At 36.1% G+C, this 23,914-nt stretch overlaps 1 protein-coding gene across 1 annotated transcript in view; it reads right to left on the bottom strand.

Moving 5' to 3' along the window:
* Positions 1 to 23,914, bottom strand: part of ZSWIM6 (zinc finger SWIM-type containing 6) — a 183,066-nt gene that overhangs the window by 10,805 nt on the left and 148,347 nt on the right. Inside the window, exons 5-9 of the mRNA XM_033110742.1 lie at positions 14,676 to 14,855; positions 10,101 to 10,277; positions 9,681 to 9,827; positions 5,259 to 5,405; positions 3,982 to 4,242 (exon numbers count right to left, since the gene is read on the bottom strand). Coding sequence (XP_032966633.1) covers positions 3,982 to 4,242; positions 5,259 to 5,405; positions 9,681 to 9,827; positions 10,101 to 10,277; positions 14,676 to 14,855 — 912 coding nt within the window. The remainder of the gene's footprint in view (positions 1 to 3,981; positions 4,243 to 5,258; positions 5,406 to 9,680; positions 9,828 to 10,100; positions 10,278 to 14,675; positions 14,856 to 23,914) is intronic.

Here is a 23,914-nt window from a genome sequence, read left to right as displayed (position 1 = left end):
CTTTTGGGGCTCCAAAAGACCAATTTTTAAAAGCAAAACTACATTTAAGCTGTCAAAATTCATTTCTTAGTAAGTTATGACAGGCATGGTGGAAGAGCTGACTCCCCTGTATGCTCTCTGAATGCTGCCCTAAGAAGGGATGTATAGACTTTTAAAATAAATTCTGAAAGGAAACCACAGTGGTTAGTTCAACTAGTTTCCACTTAGGTACTTTGAGGTTTAGTTACTGTAAAGTGTTTAATAAATTAGTTTCCATGTCACCTTTGGGTAAAATCTATTTCATGGTTTCTAGAATTATGAACCATGACACTACTGCTCAAAGGACATAATGCATTTGTTTTCCATGAGAACAAATCAGTCTGGCGACGACTTCAGAATGCAAGAAATGCAGTTCAGAAGAAATGGTGAGAGGAGTTATTGAATTGAGCATGGGGTAAGAGCATTATATACTACAGATTCATTTTAAGAGGTTATTTTAAACTTCATTGTTTTATTTCTTATTTTATTATTTTTGAGTTCTTCATTATTTTGAAAATCATATAGTAAATCTTTTTTTCACCCGCGCAAATTAAAATTCATCCTAGATTTTAATTTTACCAAATCTACTAATCTTTTCCTTGTCTTTTAGATATTTAAGAATGTTTTAGTGAGCTGACATTCTTCAAAGTCGATATAGCAATATAGTTGAACATTTAGTTCACACAACGAGACCAAATTATTTAGGTTATTATTACGGACAGAATGTTTGTATCTCCCACCCAATTTATTATGTTGAAGCCCCAACTCCCAACGTAACTGTACTTGGAGATAGGGCCTTTATGGAGGTAATGAAGGCTAAATGAGGTCATAGGGTTGGGCCCTGATCCAATAGGGTTAGTGTCCTTGTAAGAAGAGACAACAGAGAGCTAGCTCCTACAAAAACTACACACAGGCATGCGCTCTCTTTCTCTCTCCCTCTTCTTTCTAAAGCAGTCATCTATAAGCGAGGTAAAGGGCCCTCACCAGAAAATGAATCGGCCAGCACTTTGACCTGGGACTTTCCAGCCTCTAGAACTGTGAGAAATAAATTTCTGTTGTTTAAACCACCTAGTCTCTGGTATTCTGTTATGGCAGTCTCAGCAGAGGAAGACATTAACTCTATTTTACTTAAGAACTAATTATAGCAAATTTGTAGTTTTCTTTTTCTTCATTTCTCTTCCATTGCATTTCAATGTTTCCCTTAAATCATCAAGCTACCTCTTTGTACTATGCAGGGAAAGCCAGTAGGCATAATCAACACTTTGTTATGACGCCTCCCAACAAGGAAAACATTCAGTCAAATATCACAGAATTATTTGTGAATTCATAATCAGTGTAATTCTGAACACCAGTGTACTGCATAATAAAAGTCTGAAATTTGGTACTAAGTTGCCCAGAAGTGCTTTTCTAATATGCCAATTGACCCAATATGCCAATATTGAGGCCAGAAGTGATTAATACTCAGCAACAACATAAAGGACTGCTTCCTCTTTTTCAGATACCTGAGTCTAATAACCCCGAGGTATGATAAAAAAAAAATACAGTGAATGTTTAAATAAATTTATTATAGTAGAAGACACACTGCCATTAATCCCTCTCAAAATACTCCCCCTTGCTTTGAACACACTTATCCCATCGTTCTTGCCACTTTCTGAAGCGGTTCTGGAAGTCCTCTTTTGTGAGTGTCTTTAGTTGCACTGTCGTGGCTGCCTCGATGTCCTGAACTTATTCAAAACATTTACTTTCATGATCATTTTGACTTTTGGGAAGAGTCAGGAGTTGCACAGTGCCAGATCTGGTGAATAAGGTAGATGAGGACACACTGTAATGGTTTGACAGAAATCACCGTACCAGAAGTGATGTGTGACACAGAACCTTTCTTTGTGATCACAAAATACGGTGAATGCAGCTGCCGAGTGCCATCCAACGTAAAGGCAGGGATCTTCAATAAGGGAAGCAGCACGTCAAACCTTAGTAACAGTGTGTGACAAGTTTCAACCTGTTTGGTGCAGTCGCTTGTGAGTCAGCTGAGAGAAGGTGTGTTTTAAACTGTGCCATGACAATGCTCCGTGTCACACATCGCTTCTGGTATACAGCAAATTCTGTCAAATGCAAACATTATGGTGTGTCCTCATCCACCTTACTCACTGGATCTGGCACCGTGCGACTTCTGGCTCTTCCCCAAAGTCAAAATTATTCAGGACATTGAGGCAGCCAGGACAGCGCAACTAAACACTCTCAGGAAAGAGGACTTCCAGAACTGCTTCAGAAAGTGGCAAGAGGTGGGATAAGTGTGTTCAGAATGAGGGGGAGTATTTTGATGGCGATCAATGGCAGTGTGTCTTTTACTGTAATAATAGTTTTTCAACTTTAAACATTCACCATATTGTTTGATCACACCTCGTAATCTGCCCCTGGAATGTGTATAGTGTAAACGCACGGACAACTTGGTGCCCCAGTGCAGTCAACTCATCATGGAATGCTTATCTTCTGGAGTTTACTGAAATGGTCCCTGGCTTCCCCCTTGGACTGCTTCCTGTCCTGTACCGCCCACTCTGTGCAGGCCTAGCAGGGTCAGGAAAGTAGAGGAGGATGGAATGAGTCAACAACACTCTTTATCAGGCACATTTCTCATAAAAAAGTTTAATGGGGATGTATGGACTAATCAAAGACTAAGACAAAGTTAAAAAATATTCATGAGCAATAAATATGGAGACATTTAAAAAGGTAAATGATAGAAAGATATCAGACACATCAACTTTGAAAAGCACACACCTTCTTTCTATCCTTCCATATAATGGGAACCAAAAGTCAGTACTAAGAGCCAGTGACAGCATAAAAAAAGTGTGTGGCTAATGATGTTGCTTATATCAAAAGGAATTATGAAAAGAAACTAAAAGAAAACAGTAATAAAAGAATCAAGATCACCTGAAATTTGCCAAGATAGACTTTTATGTTTAGAAGGAAAAAACTTTAGGAGAGTGCTTTAAAAAATTAATATTAGAAATTGTTACCAAAATTAATCATGTTATTAAGAACACTTTCCCTTTAAAATGCATTTCTAAAACACATAAATGTATAATATATTTGGTGAAAATATTTTCTTTCAAAAAGATCATTAGCTTTGGACAAATAAAAGAGGTTCTGAAATGCTATGTTCTCTAAATCTCTTCCCCATATGTAACAGTTCTGAATATCATATGAAGACACCACACTATATGAGCCTATCAATCACAGAGAAGCTAACATACATGTACTTGAGAGATAGAAGCAATTTTATCAACTAGACATTACCTATACACAAAAGATTAAGCTATCATGCTAATTACACTTAACTCTTTGAGAAAATAAATTAAAAAAAAAAAACACGCCAGCCAAAATTTGTTAGGTCCTTTAGCTCTTGACTTTATTAAAAAAAAAAAAAAAGAAAATTAGACTGTCTTAGAGATTCTATGAAACTTTAACTTGGTGAACCTATACCTAATGAATTCTCTGAAATAATTAGCCCAGTGGAAATTCATTCCTGTGGCCTTTCGTCCTTGGTTAGCGTGTGCAAACGACATATTCCAAACCCAGGCATCATGTAACAGTCAATAATTCAGAGGAATGCCAACCAATTTTTCCATTTTATTATTTCATTGATCAAGCAAAGAGGAGCATGGCTACCAGCAACAGCTCACTAAGTATCAGATTTCTGTTTATCTCAGGAGCAACACAGCCAAAATAAAAACAGTTATTTTCAGAGCTTGTGTCATCAAATGGGGATCATTTCTAACTGGCTATCCTATGTGACCACTTAAATCAAATGACACAAACCTAAACATCTGTACTTTTTTATTAAGTGATACTATTTTTACATAGTAAACATGCCTATGATACTCAGAATAACTACCATGTTAAATGCATTCAACAGTGCTTTAATATAATTGGCTAAACAAGTGGAAAACTTCTTTATCAAACTACCTTCTAATAGGAAGACTGCTTGCTTGCGAAAAATTTTCACCAGTGTGTCATCCAATTCAATTTCCTGAAGCTTGGAAATGAGCTGCTCCTCATTCCGGCAAACCTTCTCTTGTGTGTACAGCCCATCAGGCATGATACGCTGCTGTCCCAGCCCTATCAGGGCTACTTCCACAGCTAGTGTTAAATAGGATTCCCCGTCTTCCAAGAATTTGTGTGCAGGTAGATGCTGGTATTCCAGAGACTTGCACTGTCCCATATTCTCTGTAAAATGTCACACAAAAAAATCAGAGTTTGGAAACTACTTTTGCAGGTATAATAAATATATTATACCCAGTACTCGTAAATGAATTATTGACTTAATTCTAAGAAAGCGACAAAACATATTTCTTAGGTTAAAGTGCATAGCTTTCCAGTATCTTTTTAAAAATGACAATGAATTACTAAATGTATGTTTTGGGAGATAGAACATTACAAATTTTTCTGCCATTGAAAATAATCACTAAAGAAAACCATAAATCAAAAAAGAGATAAGAATACTTAATAGAAAAAAATTTTAATTAAACAAGTGTAAAATTACATGATGACTACAATAATTAGCAATTTTTAGAAGGCTGGCATTAAAAAAAGCTTCCATATTTTTATCACAATGTTAAAATTTATAATGAAACAGTGGAGAACATAACACATGTAACCCAATTTCAAGATCCTTTCTGTTATCAAAGAGTCATCAGTTATCAAAAGAGTAATGATTCTTTGAGCATTCTCTTATCTCTGTCAAGGTGTTTCTATTAGAAATTGTAACAAACTTCAACCATCAAACTCCCAAGGAAAGAACATTCAGAGTCCTACCTTTTACCCCCGGAAATAGTTTTGGGTCACCCATCATCCATGAAGGCAACACCGCAGGAGAAAACATGGAGGGGTTAAATAATTAACCCTCTGAGCTCACCCAGCCATGGGAGCAGCAAAGGGACAATATTTCCTCCCTCCCACATGATGCATATCCTTATTTTATATCTTGATGCTAGAAAATGGTCACGAATGCAGGTAAATTCTTAGGTGCACAATCACTGACTAGACGGGAATAAATATTCTTACGGTTCTTTACACATACTGTCAACTCCAAGGCTTTTCCCAGTTTGTGGAATTCTACCCCAAAATATTCAGTGTGCCTATTTCCTTGCTCTCTTGCTAACTGTAGGTATTGTCAACTATGTGTCTTCATAAAACAAACTGTGAAGCAAAAAGGCCCATGAGACAAATGTCAATGGTCTTACCTGTAAAATCTGAGAAGCCAGGGAAGCTTTCATCATCCATGCGGCAGGCTTCCATAAGGCTGCTAAAAAGAGTACCCACAGGGTCCAGGGGGTGTCCAACCCAGCCCTCCAGATTGGTTATCGAGGTTATGCTTTTATGGGGTAGCTCTGTGAAGGAAAAGAATTGAGAAATAGAAAGAAGTAAAGGGAAGAGAAGCTTTATTTACCATTTAATAATAGCATCCTGACAAATTAATATAAATGTAATTAGAAGACAAAAGTACATATAATCCTCAACCTGTGAACTATTTTGAGTTCTAAAGTTTCAACTGTAAATCAATATAAATAGTACTAACTTCCTAGGACAACTCCCAAACATCTATTTAATTCATGTGTGCATGGTTTTGGGTTATTATTACTTACACTATTAAATTATGTTGTATGAGGGAAAATGAATTCTAAGTTTTCACCTGGGAAGCTACGGACAACTCCCCTCCCTTCCTAGGAGTGGCATTAAAGAGGACTAAAAAGTCTCCCTGGAATTACCACTGGGTAACTCTACAACTCTATTAAAGAAGCAGCTCTCAGCATCAGTGCTAACAGGATTATTTAAATGGAGATCAGAGGGCAGTTGTAGCCTGTAGCCTGGGTCAGACTTGGACTCCCCTAGGAGTATTATTAAATTACTCCCCAATCACCTTACGGAAGTTTTTCTTAGCATAGATCTGTAAGGCATTTAAGAGAGAACTTTTGCCACAAAGAGGAACTATAGCAGAAGGTAACATCATTTGGATGAAACACATTCTTTTCACTTTATTGACAGAATGTTAGCACTTTCAAGTTAAGTTAAATTACAGAGGCTGAAAAAAAAGCTGCAAATATTTTAAGATATATTCCATTGTTGTAAATAATGCAATATTTCATATCTAAGTGTTAACTAAAGTAACAAATAATTGTACCTCCTTCTTAAAGAAAAATATAACAAAATTTATATATAAAATACACAGGAAACAAACTGCCTTATTAATAGCTAAAGAGTTATTCCATGAATCCAATACTCCTTTAGAAGTCTTCTGGTTTTGGACTACCAACTCTCAGTACACAGAAATGAAGCACGAGGCGGGGAGGTGGTAGGAGAGGGTAAAGGTTGGTCAAATATGCGGTGATGGAAGGAGACCAGACTCTGGGTGATGAGCACACAATGTGATATACAGATGATGTATTATAGAATTGTGCGCCTGAAACCTCTATTATTTTACTAACCATGTCACCCCAATAAATTTAAAAGATGACGCATGGCCTGGTACACTGTATTAAAATTTATTAAAAGTTAGCTCCTAGATTCCTTGGGAAGGTCTGTCTTTTCCTTTGGTTTCTGTCACTGGCTTTCATATACCTAACCAGTATGAAAAAAATTAAAAAAGAAACATGAGCATTACTCCTAGGAACAATCAAATACATATGTTTGACAGGGGGAAAAAATACACACACACATACGCACACACAGTGAAGGTAAGCACTGCACTTATATAAATAAATCTATTGTCAAGTGATGGAAACTGAGGATAAAATTTTACAAAGTATTTCCTCTACGTCCTCTTTCTTTTCACACAAAAATTAGCGAAAAAACACAGAAACAGGAGAAATAAATAAAAAAAGGACTACAGTTTTCTTCAGAATGAAGAAGTTGAGCTAAGTGAAATAAGTCAGACAGAGGAAGGCAAATACCGTGTGATCTTACTCATATGGGGAATCTAAAAATAACTGAGCTCCCAGATAAAACAGATTGATGGTTGCAGGGGGGGTGGGGGTGGGGGTGAAAGAGATGGTGGTGGTCAAAAGGCACAAATTTCCAGTTATAAAATAAATGTCACGGGAATGTAATGTACAGCATGGTGAGTATAGTTAACAAGACTGTATTGCATATCTGAAAGTTGCTAAGTGAATCTTAAAATTTTCTCATCACAAGAAAAAAATTTATAACTATATGTGGTGACAATTATGTTAACTAGACTTATTGTGGTGATCATTTTGAAATATAGAAATATTGAATCATTACATTGCATACCTGAAGCTAACATAATGTTATATGTAAATTATATCTCAATTTACGAAAAGAGGCTGACATATCATACCATATAGCATTAAAAATACACAAGATATTTCATTTATTAATCTTGGCCACATAACAAATAACTGTTATGGCAATTTAGAATTGTAACAGCTATGAAAAACAGTCTCTAAATATGGACAAACAAACAAAAGTAAGGAAAGATAAAGGTATAGATACATAATATTAGTAATACTTAAGCATAGTCTTCAATAAGTTTTCATTGCTCCAAGGATAAATGAGAAACGTATGTAAAAATGTCCTCAAAGATAATCAAAGGAGTCTATATTTTGCCTTGTATAATGTGCACTTTTTTGCCCAAATTTGTGAGGGAAAAATAAAGATGCGCATTATACATGGGTAGTACTAATTCTGTTTATCTATATAAATGTTTTTAACTCTTTTACTTATGTTTATGAGTTGAAAGTGTAATTCTACAAATCAATAATGATATCCGTATGCAAAATAATATCCTGCAATATGATAATTGGTTCTGTTGAACTTACGATGAACTTGCAACAAAAAAGAGTTCTTGGCCTTCCGTGATGCGTAAATATCATAAATTTGTTACCGGTACAAAAATTTCTTGTACCATAATATGTTAAAAAATACGTGCTAAAATTCCTTTATAATATAAAAAACAAGTACCTAAATGTAAACAAATAAAAATTTGAATTAAAACGAAAGATTTTTTTCCTTGAAAGTTTGAGCCAAAAACGTGGGTGTGCATTATACACGGAAGCACATTATATACGGCAAAATATGGTACCTACATGAACTAACAGTTTTACATTTTGCAATTCTTAGACATTACAACATTTTTCCTAAACTCACTTTAAAAACATTTCTTAGTAAAGGTTATATGATTTTTAAAGATTAGATCATGAGCTAGCTCTCTTTTTGCAGTATAAAAAGTGCTCTATTCTCTCTTAGCTTGATTGAATATTATTATCCTTTATACTCTTCAGAAGTAAATACCTTTTGGCTATATATTGTGTGTGTTTAGGGGAAAGGGGATTTCAGAAAAAATTTCCAAAGGGCCAAGCAACATATTTTGCAAAAGACATCTGGTAATTAGTGATGATATAAAGAATTGAAAAAAGTCATGATTATCAGGGATATCACATTGCAATTCCATCTGAGCTCCCCATTCCTCTGGTTCAAACTGTACCTCTGGCATTTTCTTTCATCATATAATTGACAATGTTTGTTAACATTTTATTATTACTTCCAATATAGATGGCATAAAAAGTTACAAAAACCTAATCCAATCTCCAGCCTATTTCAACAACTTTTGATAATTTTTTAAGGTGTACCATAGGTGGTATGTGTATAATCACCCAAGGATAAAAAAAGAAACAAAAAACAAAAAAACACACAAAAAGCCACAAAAACTACAGCAACTAAAACTATTTCTCTGAATAAGAAATAAAATTCTATAGTAAATACAATCCTACCCAAGAAACATAAAAAGGATTTATACTTACAGAAGGAGCAAGAAATGTATAGATTGATCAAGAAAAGCATACATGATTTCTTTTCCTGATTAGGGCCTTATCCATGCAATATAAACCTCTACAATTACGATTACTCAGTAGTGCTTATTTAAAATTTAGAAAATTAATACTCTGAGATAAAGAAGTTAAATGTGTTCTGTCAGTTGACAGTTCATCAACTGTTATTTACCGAATTTGAAAAGCTCAAGGAATTCTGATCACTTTAAATAAATACTATGTCGTATGTACAAATTATAACTAAAACGTTTTACAGACCTTACACACTGTGCCAGGCCATGCCATAGGTGCTTTAGAAAAATTAACTAATTTCATCTTCTCAACAACTCTAGAGACAGGTCCTCAAATGAGCCCCATTAGACAGACAGGAATGTAAGTCACAGAGGTCAGGTCATCGTAAGATCTCCCAGCCAGGACCTCCTGCGAGGATTCACACATACACAGGCATCTACCCCCAGAACCTTCACTGTTAAAAATTAAAATGCACTTTCACAAAATAAGAGATTGGGCTAACTTGCATTTTAGATAATTCAGACATATTAGTTTCTCAAACAATAAAAAAAGCTCTCCCTTAAAAAATTAACCTAAGAAACAAAACAGAAAAAAAAAAAAAAACTTACTTATTTCTTACAACATTTAACCAGGAAAAAAGATACCTAAAATTTCTCACAGATGAACTATTCAATATTTCAAATGACTGGTGACTACAGCCATCTCCATCACTAATTTTAAAAGCCATCTCTCTCAAAAGAGCACAAAACCTAGTGATGTCATCACCAAGAATCCCATTCCAATGGAAACAAACTCCTTTACATTCACCTTTTTTTTGAGTTCGGAACATTTCCAACTGTTTCTGTTGCTGTCTTCTTAACGTGTTCACAATAGCTATTGCTAGTCTCAGTGCTTCTCTGGGGTACCCATGAGAACGTAATGCGTCCACTCTGGCACAGGCTGTAGGAACATGCTCTAAAACAGAAAGTTAAGGGGAGAAAGTTGCCATTGCCGAATAAATCTACAAAAACAGGATTTAATAGTAAGATGTTTCTCCCAAAATACTATTAAAAAGACACAAGAAACCATTTCTGAACTTGGATTTGAATGAAAAACTCAGCTCCTATTGCCAAGCATTCATCCATCTCCCATTGAATCTCTCAGCTCTCCTCCTCCCACTCCAAAAATGCTATAGAAACTAAACAAAGAAGTAAGTCATGGAAATGTCTTTCCGGTTTGGCTACTTACCATGCCAGAGAGGCCACCCGCGGGAGTCAAAGAGGGAGTTTTCAGTGTCGTCATGGTAACAGTAGTTGGTGTATAGGTCACTGCTGATAATGTGCTGCAAGTGGCTATCCTGCCAGTGGAGATCGCATGCCTCGATGGCTCGGGTGAACACTGTCCGATGTGGCCTGTTCGATGAATCTGTTTTTTCCACAATTCAGAAAGCCGTGTCAGCTATTATTCACATGTGAATAAATCAGTCATACCACTCAGTGGCCAGATGTTCACGAGCACACCCACACACATTGTCCTGCACCCCCTAAGCAGAAGGATAAAGAGTGAATCCTCTCACGTCCTAAGGACTGGAGGCAAGTCAGCCCAAAGAGCTACCACTCACTCATTTGTTTTATAACCAAACACAAACACTCTGCAGCCATCAAAAGCTAAGGTTAAAGGCATCCTGCAAAGAGAATTGTCAAGTCTAGTTTCCATGCCAAATACACTCAAAGGAGGCACTCGGCACAAAAATCACATGAAAACTCACTGCTCCCCACTTCTGAGGTGCTGTGGTGGGCTGCCCTGATGGGATCAACAGCTCTCACAACACTATGCAAGAGATGCGACACCAGCCATGGAACCTTTCAGGAAGATGCAATCAGCCTTCAGAGATATGCATAAGGGTTGTGCTTTTGGTTGTATTTTTTAACTATATTGTGCGGTTTTGCACAATTAAAACTATTATGCTTCTTGGGATAAAATGATTAAATGTCACTTTATATCCCAAAGGGCATAAATGCATATATTTAACATTTCACAAAGCCACACAACATAGCTACAAAACAAACCAGCGCACTTACCTTGCCCCTACAGGCTGCCTCCTGACTCCTGTGCAGGTTCCATGACTGGTGTGATTTCCCCAGCATAGTGTATGCCGGGGCATCACAAAAGAGCAGAAGCACACACTCCGAAGAGGGTTCAAGTTTCAGGACCTGACGAAGAAAAGAAATGTTTGGGGAATAAAGGATATTCTCACCCCAACTTCAGGGATTATTCAGTTCCTCTGGATAACATGGCTCAAATTCTACCTACATTCCCACCCCGTGGGTCCCACTCCAGACTTACCTTCAATTGTGACACAAACCTTAGAGAGCCTCAACTGAAAATCAGGGTAACAAACTATTTTTATTTATGTGTACTTCACTTAGCTCAAATATCATCCCTTACTGTTCTGCAGCTCAATTAACTGAGAAGCAAAATCTGGAGTTTTGTTAGTTGATAAAGTTTCCTCTTTCTGTCACTGGAGCTCTGGCTAAGCACAGACATAAAGGAAATCATAAAAATCAAAAAAACAACTGAATCAAGAAGAGCTCTGAGAACTCATCTAGTCTAACCCCTCTATACTGCTGACAGAACTGAAAATCAGGAGAAGAAAAGTGACTTGCCAAAGTCACACAGCCAGGCAATGGCAATCAAGACCAAAACATAGATAGATATCCTCACTTCCAATTCAGCTATTTCAGCTGTACTGAAAGGCTTTTGACAGGTCTCACAGAGAAAGACATTATTTTAGCTTGGTCTCAGGTCAACGGAGATATCCGTATTTGAATGGCAGACATATCAAAATGCATAAATGACAGACAATGAGAGGTATAAACGCTGATGTATCTGTTATGGCCCCTGCCCAGATTCCTTGCTAGCAGTACACAAATGTACACCTTGCAAATGGGAAGAGTGGGCCTTACATTTAAGGACTTTTGAACCTGTCAGGGCTTCTGGCTGAGCAGAATAAATATACTCCTACCTAATAAGGAACTGGTTCCACGACTTCGTATAGTCAATCAATCAAATATTCCAAAGTCCAAAATTCACACATTTTTTTAAGTGGCTTTGTCACTTTATTTATTTTGTTTAACTCAAATCATAGAATTTAAAATTAAAAGGAGACTTTAGAAGAGCAACTTAGTGTTATGCATGTATTAAAACAACGAGAGTTCTACCTGTTGATTTGGCTCTCTGTGGTATCAATAACAAAAGCAAGCTGTAGGTAGGATTCCATTTAAAAAAAATAAAAACCTTAACTTTTCACATGTTTGCATGTGATTATATGAAAATAGAGAAGGATATAGGATACGTACCAGGTTTTTAACAGTCATTAGCACTAAGAGAACAATACAACCAATTTTAACAAAAAAGGCTAAATACTAATGAAATAGTACTTAAATGAAAACATAAGATACAAAGTTCTATAATAACATGGGAAACAAAAAATGATTATGTACATAGAGAATGACTAAAAAGACATACAAACAAAAAGTTAGTTTGATTAGTTGTCAGAATTATGGTCAATTTTTATCTTAGATGTCTGAGGGTTTAGATTTTTTGCAATAAGATGGAAAAAAGAGGAACAAATTATCTTAACCAAATGTTTTAAATGATAAAGAGACTTGCAAAAAATTTTTAATAAAGTATAACATGCTGATTAAAGAAATTTGGAAAATTGAGAAAAGTAAAAAGAGAAATTAGTTCTTTTATCAAAAAAATTCTGGTATAATTGAAAAAATAAAAAAATTACTCTTTCAAAGGTGTGGATTCTAATGTTATTGTTGTTATTAATTAATTCTGACATACCTTGTCTCCCCGAAAATAAGACCTAACTGGAAAACAAGCCCTAGCATCATGATGTTTCAGGAGGACATCCCCTGAACATAAGCCCTAATGCGTCTTTTGGAGCAAAAACTAATATAAGAGCCGATCTTATTTTCGGGGAAACATGGTAATCTCAGTGGAGAAGAGCCTGATTTGCCCCTCACATTCACTGTAATGTGCCAAAACATGCATTTCTGCCGATGGGGATTTCTGTGCCACATGCAATCCCCCAGTTGCAATGGCACCGGTGCTGGGCTCTGCTGGCCAAGCAAGCTCTCCCCTAGCAGCCTGCTCAGCTCTCCGGCAGAAGCACTGTAGGCTGAGCACTAGAGCCCCTCTGGAGGACGGGGTACTGTGCTGAAAGCAGGAGCCCTGGTGCCTTCAGGCACAACAGCTATAAATACTGCCCTCAGAAACTAGGTCCTGACTTCATACCCTGGGGCCAAACCATAAATAAAACGAACTGTTTCATCTGGAGGCTGGACCATATTTTAAGGGCTTTCTAAAGCCTATGGAGCATTCCTGTTGAACCATGGGTAAAGGAACCAAATGGAAAGTAAAACTAAAGTGTAAAATATTAGGATGGTGGTCCCAAAAAGCAGGTGGGGAATAAAACGTAGAGAAACTTCCAAATAAAAAAAATAAAAGGAGATTAAAGATATTGCCTCTGTAGATGTAGGCATATTCTTTTCCAGCAATGGAAAAGAATAAATGCTGAATCACTACACTTGAAAATTCTGAGCTTCAGGAAAAGAATTTGGGAAGTAAGGGGTACATTTAAGTTATTAAATAAATCATCATGGGCAATAAAGATATGACAGATTTCAAATACTGAATTCCCTTGGCAAATATCTTCAGACAAAGCACAGCCAGACAATCATCTATCCCAAGTCCTAAAACTTCTTTTTGATTGGACAAGTCCCTGTGGGGTAATACATACAATTTTCCCTTTGTAGAAAGTGAAAACACTATGCTAACATCACACTCACTTGGCACATTGTCTAGCTCTTTCCAGGGTACAGACTACATATGGGGCCAGCACATACAGAATGACAGTCTTGATTCTGGATCCTTCTGATGTCATCTAGTTCTTACCTTGCACCTATTATAACTTTAAAGTCTTTCAAGAGTCTCAAAAAGCCGGGGTGGGGGAGTAATAGCACAAAGTCACACAAAAATAGTGACATGAAATTTTTATTTGCAAGAGTTAACTATTTTAAGGATTTGGTTCTGAAAGAGGAGAAAATTCTATAGTAGCTGGAAGGGAAAATGAGGTCAAAGAAAGATTTTCAGAAGTGAGAGACAGAGGGTTCTTAAGAGGACATTTAGAAATGTCTGGGTATTTCTTAGTTGTCCCAAAGACTGTAGGGCACTATTAGCCCACAGTAGGTGGGAACAAGTATGCTAGACAGTCCTTCACCATAAAGAATGTTCCTAGTCCAAATGCCAACAGCACCCCATGCCTTTTAGCCCAGTCATAAATTCTTTACTTGCTACATTCTAAAACTAAAAATTTTTAACTGATTACACAGTAGCCCAAACATGAACTGACCAAAAGAAATGAAAACACACAGCTCCAAAAGCCTCTCAATAATTATTTTACAAAATATTATGACCCTATTCAATGATTTTTAAATTTAAAAAATATTCATATTAAATAGTTAATAGGTAATTTTATATAACTTACATTATTTAAAATAACACTAATACATACAAGTATTATATCGATGTTCTGAAAATATGAAAAAAAGTACACAAAGGTTTCAGGTAAAAATTAAACCACACACACCCACATGCATACACATTCACAGTCAAAACATACTAAGCCCTTGAGTTATAGTAAGTTCTTAAGTGGGGAAAATCATTTCTCCACATATATTGTAAATTACTATTATAAACATATATGCAGAATTCGGTAGATACAAAGAGAGCAGAATGTTACTGTGGACTTACCTTGGTTGGCATTTGCACCCTGAGGCAGAGCGTTGGTTAAGTTGGGTAATTCACTGCCGTGATTTCCATCTTCCCACGGACAGACATCAACACTATTCCACTTTTTCAACTGTTTTAGCCAACTAGCCTTCTGCTCCAACTTGCAGTGGGGATTTAAAACTATACACATCCACAGAGCTCCTAATTTAAAGGGAGAGAGAGAAGTACATTTTTAAAAATTATAAAAATGTCCAATTGTAATAGCTAATGATAAATTTTAAACCATTTAAAAATGGACCCAAGCCTGCCATTTATGTAACTCAATTCTCTCCTGAATCCAAGCCACAAATCTAATCTAGAGTTTAATGGGAAAAGGACAACAGAGCCCAAATTTGAACCAAAGATCCAAACACTATCACACATAAATTTGAAAGATATTTCAAATGTTTACTGTAATCACCTTCCTACTTGTATGACATTTTGGACAAAAAAAGTCAATAAAGAATATATTCCTAGGGTCCAATTTGCCACTTTAATTTGTAAACAGATTTTATACATGGATGCTGCAACAAACCACTCTAAATGGTTCTTCTGAGCAACAAATTTTTTTCTAAGATTACCTTTACACAATACAATCACAAAGGCATACAATGAACACAAAAAAGTTCCTAGTTTCCTTAGAGGCATTTCAAATTTTATGATTATTAATTGTATGCATATCTATTATATCAATAACCTTTCAAAAATAAAATTCACTTTAACATACTTCCCTAAGTGATTTAACCAGCAACTAAAAGTTGGTATCTTTAAATGAAATCACTAAACATTAATTCAAAATTTTACTTGTTTTTCAAAGGAAAAGCCATAATGAATTTCGAAGGCATAACTCATAATTTGAATTAATTAAGATGCTGATAAAATTTATTATTCCTTTCTACATTCTTCAAAGAGGTAGGTAATTCAAACAAGTATTTCACAAGTTTTAAAAGTTAAAGTTTTACTTTACTAATAACTTCTAAACAAGACTTAGTACTTCAAAGCCATTCGCAACACTTTCTTTGAAAAAGTATGTGTAAATGTGTGTCTATGTTTTAATCAGTTGTGTTAGCCAAGTGAATAATAAAGAAAGGAATGATCATTACTTATATTTTGTTTGTCCAAAAGAGATGCTTTACAGTCCTCCACATTTAAAATTAGCAAGCTTCTTCAATTAGAGAATCTGATATTTTAAATACCAAATAACTTTTACCAGCAGAAAATAAGTGACTGCAACCTATCTAAGCTACAGATATTTACAATTCACATTTCTGTATTTTTATATACTAATTGAAAACAAAATCTGATCAGTCGAGATACAGTAAGCCCACTATAGCTTATCTCCCTCCATGATTACAACCAACAACTCTGAACAAAACACAAAAACAGCAATTTGAGAACTCTGAAAAGTAAATAGCAGCAAGCAAATTGGGGAAACAAACTTGAAGAAGTAAGCCATATGGGGTGATTTCTTGTTATTTTTCCCTCTTTTCTCTCCTGGCTTGGATATAAGATTAGCCCAATCTGGGGAACTCTGTAGAAGGCGTATTCAGCAAAAACTTGAGAGAAACCTCACCTAGCTGGTGAGAGGACGGGGAAAAGGGGGCCCTGGCCTCTGCTCAAGAACCGGAGAGGTGGGATCCTGTATACTGTGTACAAAGAGGCACAAGTCCTGGTAACATCTTACTTGCATGAGACAGACCCCAGGCAGCACAGTCAAGGCCTTGTAAACTTGACTGACATCATCACCTGAAGAAGGTGAACCAGATCTTATGCTCTGAAATGACCCTGGTTGATTATATGCTTTAAAAACATTAAAAATTTTCCAGAGGTTTTTAACAGGACCCAGACTTTCATAACACAGTATTCAAAATGTCCAGGATCCAAAATTACTTGGCATACAAAGAAACATGATCAATTCTCAAGGGAAAAAAACAATCAACAGATGCCAACCAAGATGAACCGGATATTAGAGTGATCAGTCAGAGTCTTTACAGCAACTATTAAACTATGCTCCATGAGATGAAGGGAAACACTATTGAAAGAAGTGAAATACAAATTATAAAAAAGAACTCAACAGAAATTTTAGAACTGAAAAAATAATATCTGAAATAAAAAAACTCACTGGATGGAATCAAGAGCAGAATGGATATGACAGAGGGAAAAGTTAGTGAACTTGAAGATAGACGTTATCTCATCAGAAGAACAGAGAAAAACAATCAGAAGAAAATGAACAGAGCTTTGAAGACAGGTGGGAAAATAGCAAAAGATCCAACGTTTGTGTAACTGGGATCCCAGAAGAAGATGAGACACAGATACAGAAAAATTTGGAAGAAATTATGACTCAAAACCTCCCAAATTTAGAGAGTGATGAATTTACAGACCCAAGAAGCTAAGTTAGCCACAAAAAGGATAAGCTCAAAGAAAACCATGCTCAGAAGACAGTGGAACATTATCTTTAAATTGTTAAAAGAAACTGAAGTGTCAACCGGTAATTCTATATCCAGCAAAAATATTCTTCAGAAATGATGCCGAAATAAAGGTATTCCCAGATCAGGGAAAACTTAACAGCATTTGTTGCCAAGAGATCTGGTCTAGAAAAAATTCCAAAGGAAGTTCTTCAGGCTGAAGAGAAATAATATCAGAGGGAAACTTGGAACTACAGGAATAAAGAAACAGCTATATAAATTAAATAAATACTTGAAAAAATGTAACAGACTATATTTGTCCTTTTAAGTTCTTTAAAGTATGACTATTAAAAGCAAAAATATGAACATTACCTTGTGGGTTTCAAATGTATGTAGATGTAATACACATCAAACTAACATAAATGAGGGAGAGTAAAGGGACTTACATGATTGTTAGACTCTACATTGTATGCAAAATATTAACCCAAAGTAGACTGCTTAAGGTTACGTATGTTTGTTACAATACTGACACAATTAAAAAATACAAGGAAATACAAACAAAAAGGACAATAAATTAAAATGAAATACTGAAAAAATAAAAATAAAATAAATAAAGTAATCCAAAGAAGGAGAAGGCAGGAGAGAGAGAAAACAGAAGAATAAAAACAAAGAAGATAAATAGAAAACAAATAATTAAATGACAGAGCTAAATTCAACCACCTCAATAATTATATTAAATATAAATGGTCTAAACATACCAATTAAAAAAGATGGTAAAATCGGATTAAAAAACAAGACCCAATTCTATGCTGTGTACAAGAAACACACTTTAAATATGTAAAAGGATGTAAAAGATGTATCATGTCAACACTTTCAAAATATAATATGGTATTAGACAAAGTAGAGTTTAGAACAAGGAATACTACACCAGGGATAAAGACATAACATGATAAAAGGATCAGTTCTGCAAAAAGACATAACAATCCTAAATGAGTATGCTTTACCTAATGTCAAGACTACAAAATACGTGAAGCAGGAAACTGACAGAGGTGAAAGGAAAAATAGACAAATCCACAATTATAGTTGTAGACTTCAATACTGATAGAACAAGTAGACAGAAAATTAGCAAAAATGAAAATTACCTAAACAACACTATCAATCAACTTAACGTAAATGATATTTATAGAACTTAAGCTAAATAACATTTATAGACTACTCCACCTTACTATTAATAGAAACAAAACAAAACCCTTTTCTTTTTAAAATGCACAAAGAATATTCCCCAAAATGGTTCATATCCTGGGCCATAAAGGAAACTTTGATAAAGTGAAAGAAGTGAAATCATACAAAGTATATTCTCTGGTGTAAAAGAATTAAATTAGAAAAAAGTAAAAAGAAGATATTTGGAAAATCCCCAAATACCTGAGAAGTAACAAACCTCTAAATTATTCATGAATAAAATAATCACAAAGGAAAACAGAAAACATTTTGTACTGAATGAACATGCAAATAAAACATATCAATAAAATATATTTGTGATCTACAGCCAAAAAGAATTTAGGGGACAATTTATAGTGTTAAATGCCTATATTGGAAAAGAAGAAAGGATTCAGGGCTTCCGGTCAAGATGATGCAATAGGTAAACGCTATGCTTAACTTCTCTCACAACTACATCAAAATTACAACTAAACTACAAAACAACCATCATTGAGAATCGCCTAAAATCTTGCTGAACTGAAACCCTACAACTAAGAACATGCAGAAGAAGCCACCCTGCGACTGGTAGGAGGGGCAAAGATGCAGAACAGGCTGGTCCCACATTCACATGTGACCATTAAAAATTGGGAGGGATATATCAGTTGTGTTGGTCCCCCCGGGAGGAGCGAGAGGTCCCAGCCCCACTCCAGCCCAGGGTTCCAGTGCCAGGGAGACAAGTCCCCATAATTTCTGGTTGTGAAAACCAGTGGAGATTGTGACTGAATGAGAAGGAGGTCGGCTGGAGTCCCTGGTGCTTCTCTTAAAGAGACCATGTTTGGACTTACCCACCAACAGAATCAATGGCTCTGAGCTCCAGTGCTGGGGCAGCAGCTGGAATGCCAGCAGGGACATGTGGGATACTGAGCTGTCTGGCTTAGGACAGGGGCTGGAAGGGCAGCTTTCTTTAGGATGGAAGAATGGGCCGAGGTCATTGTTTCTTTGTTGAGCCCTCTCTCCTCCCAATGTGCAGACTCAGGAGGCCACCATATCTGAGTCTCCGTCGTACGTTTGCTACACCCTGGTGATTCGAGACCCCACCCCACCCAACTTTAGAGCACTGCCTTAGCTCATGCAGTACTTTCCTAGGGTCTCTCAAAGGTTCGCCAAACCCAGACAGGCAGCATCTGGCTTGAGTATGTCCTATACTTCTGACTGAGCAGCCCTAAGCCTGGCACTAGTGACAGCCCATCTTGGTTCGCAGCTTGGCCTCTTGAGGCAATTTCAAGCACGGCACAGGGAGCAGCCATCTGTAGATTGCTTTGTGGCTCCTGTGGGGTGGCCCCAGGTGGGGCATGGGCTGCAGCTGAACTTGATCTTCAGTGGATCCCCTCCAAGGCAGTCCTGGGCCTGGTGCCCCCAGTGGCCAGCTTCCAAAGCAGCTGGAGCATCAGCCAACCGCCTGCAAGAATGACACACCCAAGGGGCATATTGGGCAGGTACCAGAGCTCTGCTGAAGCAGATGCTGCTCTGTAGGGTCAGTTCCTGCACCATCACTCCTCCACTGTAGTTTCGGCCAGTCCTCACAACCAGTGAGCCCTGTAGTAACCAAGGCTCAACTACAAGAGGAGGGCACACACAACCCACACAAGGGATACACCTGGAATGCGTCGCTCCAGTGACCAGAAAGACTGTGTCACTGGGTCCCACAGCACATAAGGCCATTCTACTAAGACTGGAAGACATAATAGCCCTACCTAATACATAGAAGCAAACACAGAAAGGCAGCTAAAATGGGGAGACAAACATGTTCCAACTAAGAAAATGGAACAAAACTCCAGAAAAAGAACTAAACAAAATGGAGACAAGCGACCTACCAAACGCAGAGTTACAAACACTGGTTATAAGGATCCTCAATGATCTCAGAGAGAACTTCAACAAAGAGATAGGAAGTATAAAAATGGAGATAGAAAACATAAAAAAGAACCAGTTAGAAATAAAGAATACAATAACTGAAATGAAGACTACATTAGAGAGAATCAACAGTAAATTAGATGAAGCAGAGGATCAAACCTGCTATGTAGAAGACAAGGTAGCAGAAACACCCAATCAGAACAGCAAAAAGAGAAAAGAATCCAAAAAATTGAGAAGAGTTGAAGGAGCTTCTGGGACTGTATCAACTATACCAACATTCACATTTTAGGGGTACCAGAAGGAGAAGAGAGAGAGCAAGGAATTGAAAACCTATTTGAAGAAATAATGACAGAAAACTTCCCTAACTTGGCGAAGGAAATAGATATACAAGCCCGGGAGGCACAGAGAGTCCCAAACAAGATGAACCCAAACAGGCCCACACCAAGACACATTATAATTAAAACACCAAAGGTTAAAGACAAAGAGAGAACCTTAGAAGTACCAATTAGTTACCTACAAGAGAGCCCCCATAAGACTGTCAGCTGATTCTCAACAGAAACTTTGCAGGCCAGAAGGGATTGGCAGGAAATTTTCAAAGTGATGCAAAGCAAGGACTTACAACCAAGATTACTCTATTCAGTAAAGCTATCATTTAGAACGAAGGACAGATAAGAGTTTCCCAGATAAGAAAACACTAAAGGAGTTCATCACCACCAAACCAGTATTTAAAAGGAATCTTGGAGGAACTTCTTTAAAATGAAAAAAAAAAAAAAAAAATGAATACTAAAATGGTAGTAACTACATACCTATCAACAATTCCTTCCAATGGAAATGGATTAAATGCTCCAATCAAAAGACAGAAGGGCTGAATGGATAAGAAAACAAGACCCCTACATATACGCCTACAAGAGACGCACTTCACATCGAAAGACATACACAGACTGAAAATAAAGGGATGGAAAAGGTATTTCATGAAAACGGAAACAAAAAACAAAAAGCTGGTTAATACTTATATCAGACAAAATAGACTTTAAAACAAAGATTATAACAAGAGACAAAGAAGGACCTAGTAATTCCACTTCTGGGTATTCATCTGAACAAACCCAAAATGCTACTTTGAGGGGACATGTTCATCCATATGTTCATTGCAGCATCATGTACATAAGCCAAGATATGAAGTTAAGCTGGGTGTCCCTGAATGGATGAGTGGATAAAGAAGAGATGATACATACATGCAGTAATATTACTCAGCCACTAAAAAGAATGAAATCTTGCCATCTGCGACAACATGGATGGACCTAGAGGGTATTGAGCTGAGTGTAATAAGTCAGACAGCGAAAGACAAATGTCATATGGTTTCACTTATAAGTGGAATCTAATAAACAAACGAAAAAGAAACAAACTCATAGATACAGAGAACATTTTGATGGTTGCCAGATGAGTGGGGGGTTGGGAGTGGGTGAAAAGGGGAAGAGACTGAAAAGTACAAATTGCTTGTTACACAGAAGTCATGGGGATGTATGATACAGCATAAGAAATATAGTCAATAATATTGTAATAACTATGTGTGGTGTCAGTAGTGTACTAGACCTATCCGGGTGAGGGATAGGAGGGGGACTCAGGACAGGGTGAAAAAGGTGAAGGGATTAAGAAGTACAAATTGGTAGGTACTAAATAATCATGGGGATGTAAAGTGTAGGGAATATAATCAATAATATGGTAATAACTATCTATAGTGCCAGGTGGTACTAGTCAGGGGATCTATAACTTCTTGAATTATAAAAATGTCTAACCACTATGCTATACACTTGAAACTAATGTAAAATAATATTGACTGTCAACTCTAATTGAAAAATTTAAGAAGGGGGGAAAAGATCAATAATATTGTGATAGTGTGATACAGTGTCAGATGGTTGCTGGACTTATCATGGTGATCACTTTAGCATAGGGGAATATGATCAATAATGTGGTAATAACTGTATTGTGCTAGGTGGGTACTGTTGAATAGCTATGATGTACACCTGAAACTAATATAATATTGTTTGTTAGCTATATTCTAAAAAAGAAAATCTTAAAAAATAACATAAAAAAGATTCAAATTAATAATCTAAATATTCACCTTAAGAAACTAGGGGGGAAAAAGAAAGAAATCAAAACCAAAGCAAAAAGAAGGGAGGCAATAACAGATTAGAAATCAATTAAATTTAAAACTGAACCAAATATTCCTCATGAACATAGACATAAAACCCCTCAAGAAAGTATCAGTAAATCTAATTTAAAAATATGTAAAAAGGAAAATACACCACAACCAAGTAGAATTTATCCCAGGAATGCAAGTCTGGTTCAACTTTAAAAATCAATCAGTATAATTCACTATATTAACAGAATAAGGAAGAAAAAGCTTATGACCATTTTGACGGATCAGAAAAAGCAAATGACAAAATTCAACATTTCTTCATAATAAATAAAACTCAGCAAATTAGGAACAGAAGATAACTTATTTAACCTGAAAACAACAACAACAACAAAAGAAAAACCCCTACAGTTAACATAATAATGCCAAAGACAATGTTATTCCCATAAGATCAAAACAAGGCAAAGATGTCTCTGCTCTTACCACACCTATTTAAAATCACACTGGAAGTTCTAGCCAGGCCAATAAAGAAAAAAGAAAAAAAAGGTTAATGGCATAGATTGGAGAGGAAAAAAATAAAATAGCCTCTATTTGCAGACAACTGACCTATAAAATACTCCTGGAACTAGCAAGTTTAGCAAGGTCATAATAATGATATAAGTTCAAAGCAAAAAACCAACTGTACATCTATCTATATGCTAAAATGCTATTGAATACATATCAAAATTTACCAAAAAAAGAGCACCATTTATATTGGTACCAAACAAGCCCTATGAAATAGTTATAAATCTAACAAAACATGTACAAAACTATGCTAAAAACTACAGATCACTGACAAAGAAATCAAAGAATCTTAAACAGCAGAAAGCAAAGCAGGAAGTTACTATATTCATAGATTGAAAATCTCAATATTGTTAAGATATCAATTCTCCCTAAATTGATCTATATATTCAACACAACCCCACTCAAAAACCTAGCAGGCATTTTATGTACATATTGACAAAGATATAAAATAGCCAGAATAATTTTAAATAAGGACAAAGTTGGAAGACTCACAGCATGTTACCTGATTGTGTGACTTCCTATAACGTTACAGCAATGAAGACAATGTACAAGTGTTCAAAGAATAAGCACACAGATCAATGGTATAAAGAACTCCAAAAGAAACCTACAAATATGATCAATTCAGGGTTCAAAGTCAATTTAATCAATGGAGAAAAGATAAATCTTTTCAACAACTGGTGATGCAACAATTAGATATTCATATGACTAAAATCAAATGAAATCTGTATCACATGCTTTATTTAAAAAACTCAATTAAGTTATTAAAAATTAACTCAAAATGGATCATAGGCGTAAATATAAAACATAAAACTTCTAGAAAAAAGTCTTTGTAACCTTGGGTTAGGCAAAGATAATGTTAAATACAATATCAAAAGCATGATCCATAAAAGATAAAATTGATAAAGTGGACTTCATAAAAAATTAAAATTTTTGCTCTACAAAAGACGCTGATGAGACACTGAAACGACAATCCACAGACTGGGAGAAAATATGTGCAAACCATACATCTG

This window comes from Rhinolophus ferrumequinum, chromosome 7 (assembly GCF_004115265.2).
Source record: "Rhinolophus ferrumequinum isolate MPI-CBG mRhiFer1 chromosome 7, mRhiFer1_v1.p, whole genome shotgun sequence".
Taxonomy (NCBI): Eukaryota; Metazoa; Chordata; class Mammalia; order Chiroptera; family Rhinolophidae; genus Rhinolophus; species Rhinolophus ferrumequinum.
This window is presented reverse-complemented; position numbering and strand designations above follow the sequence as displayed.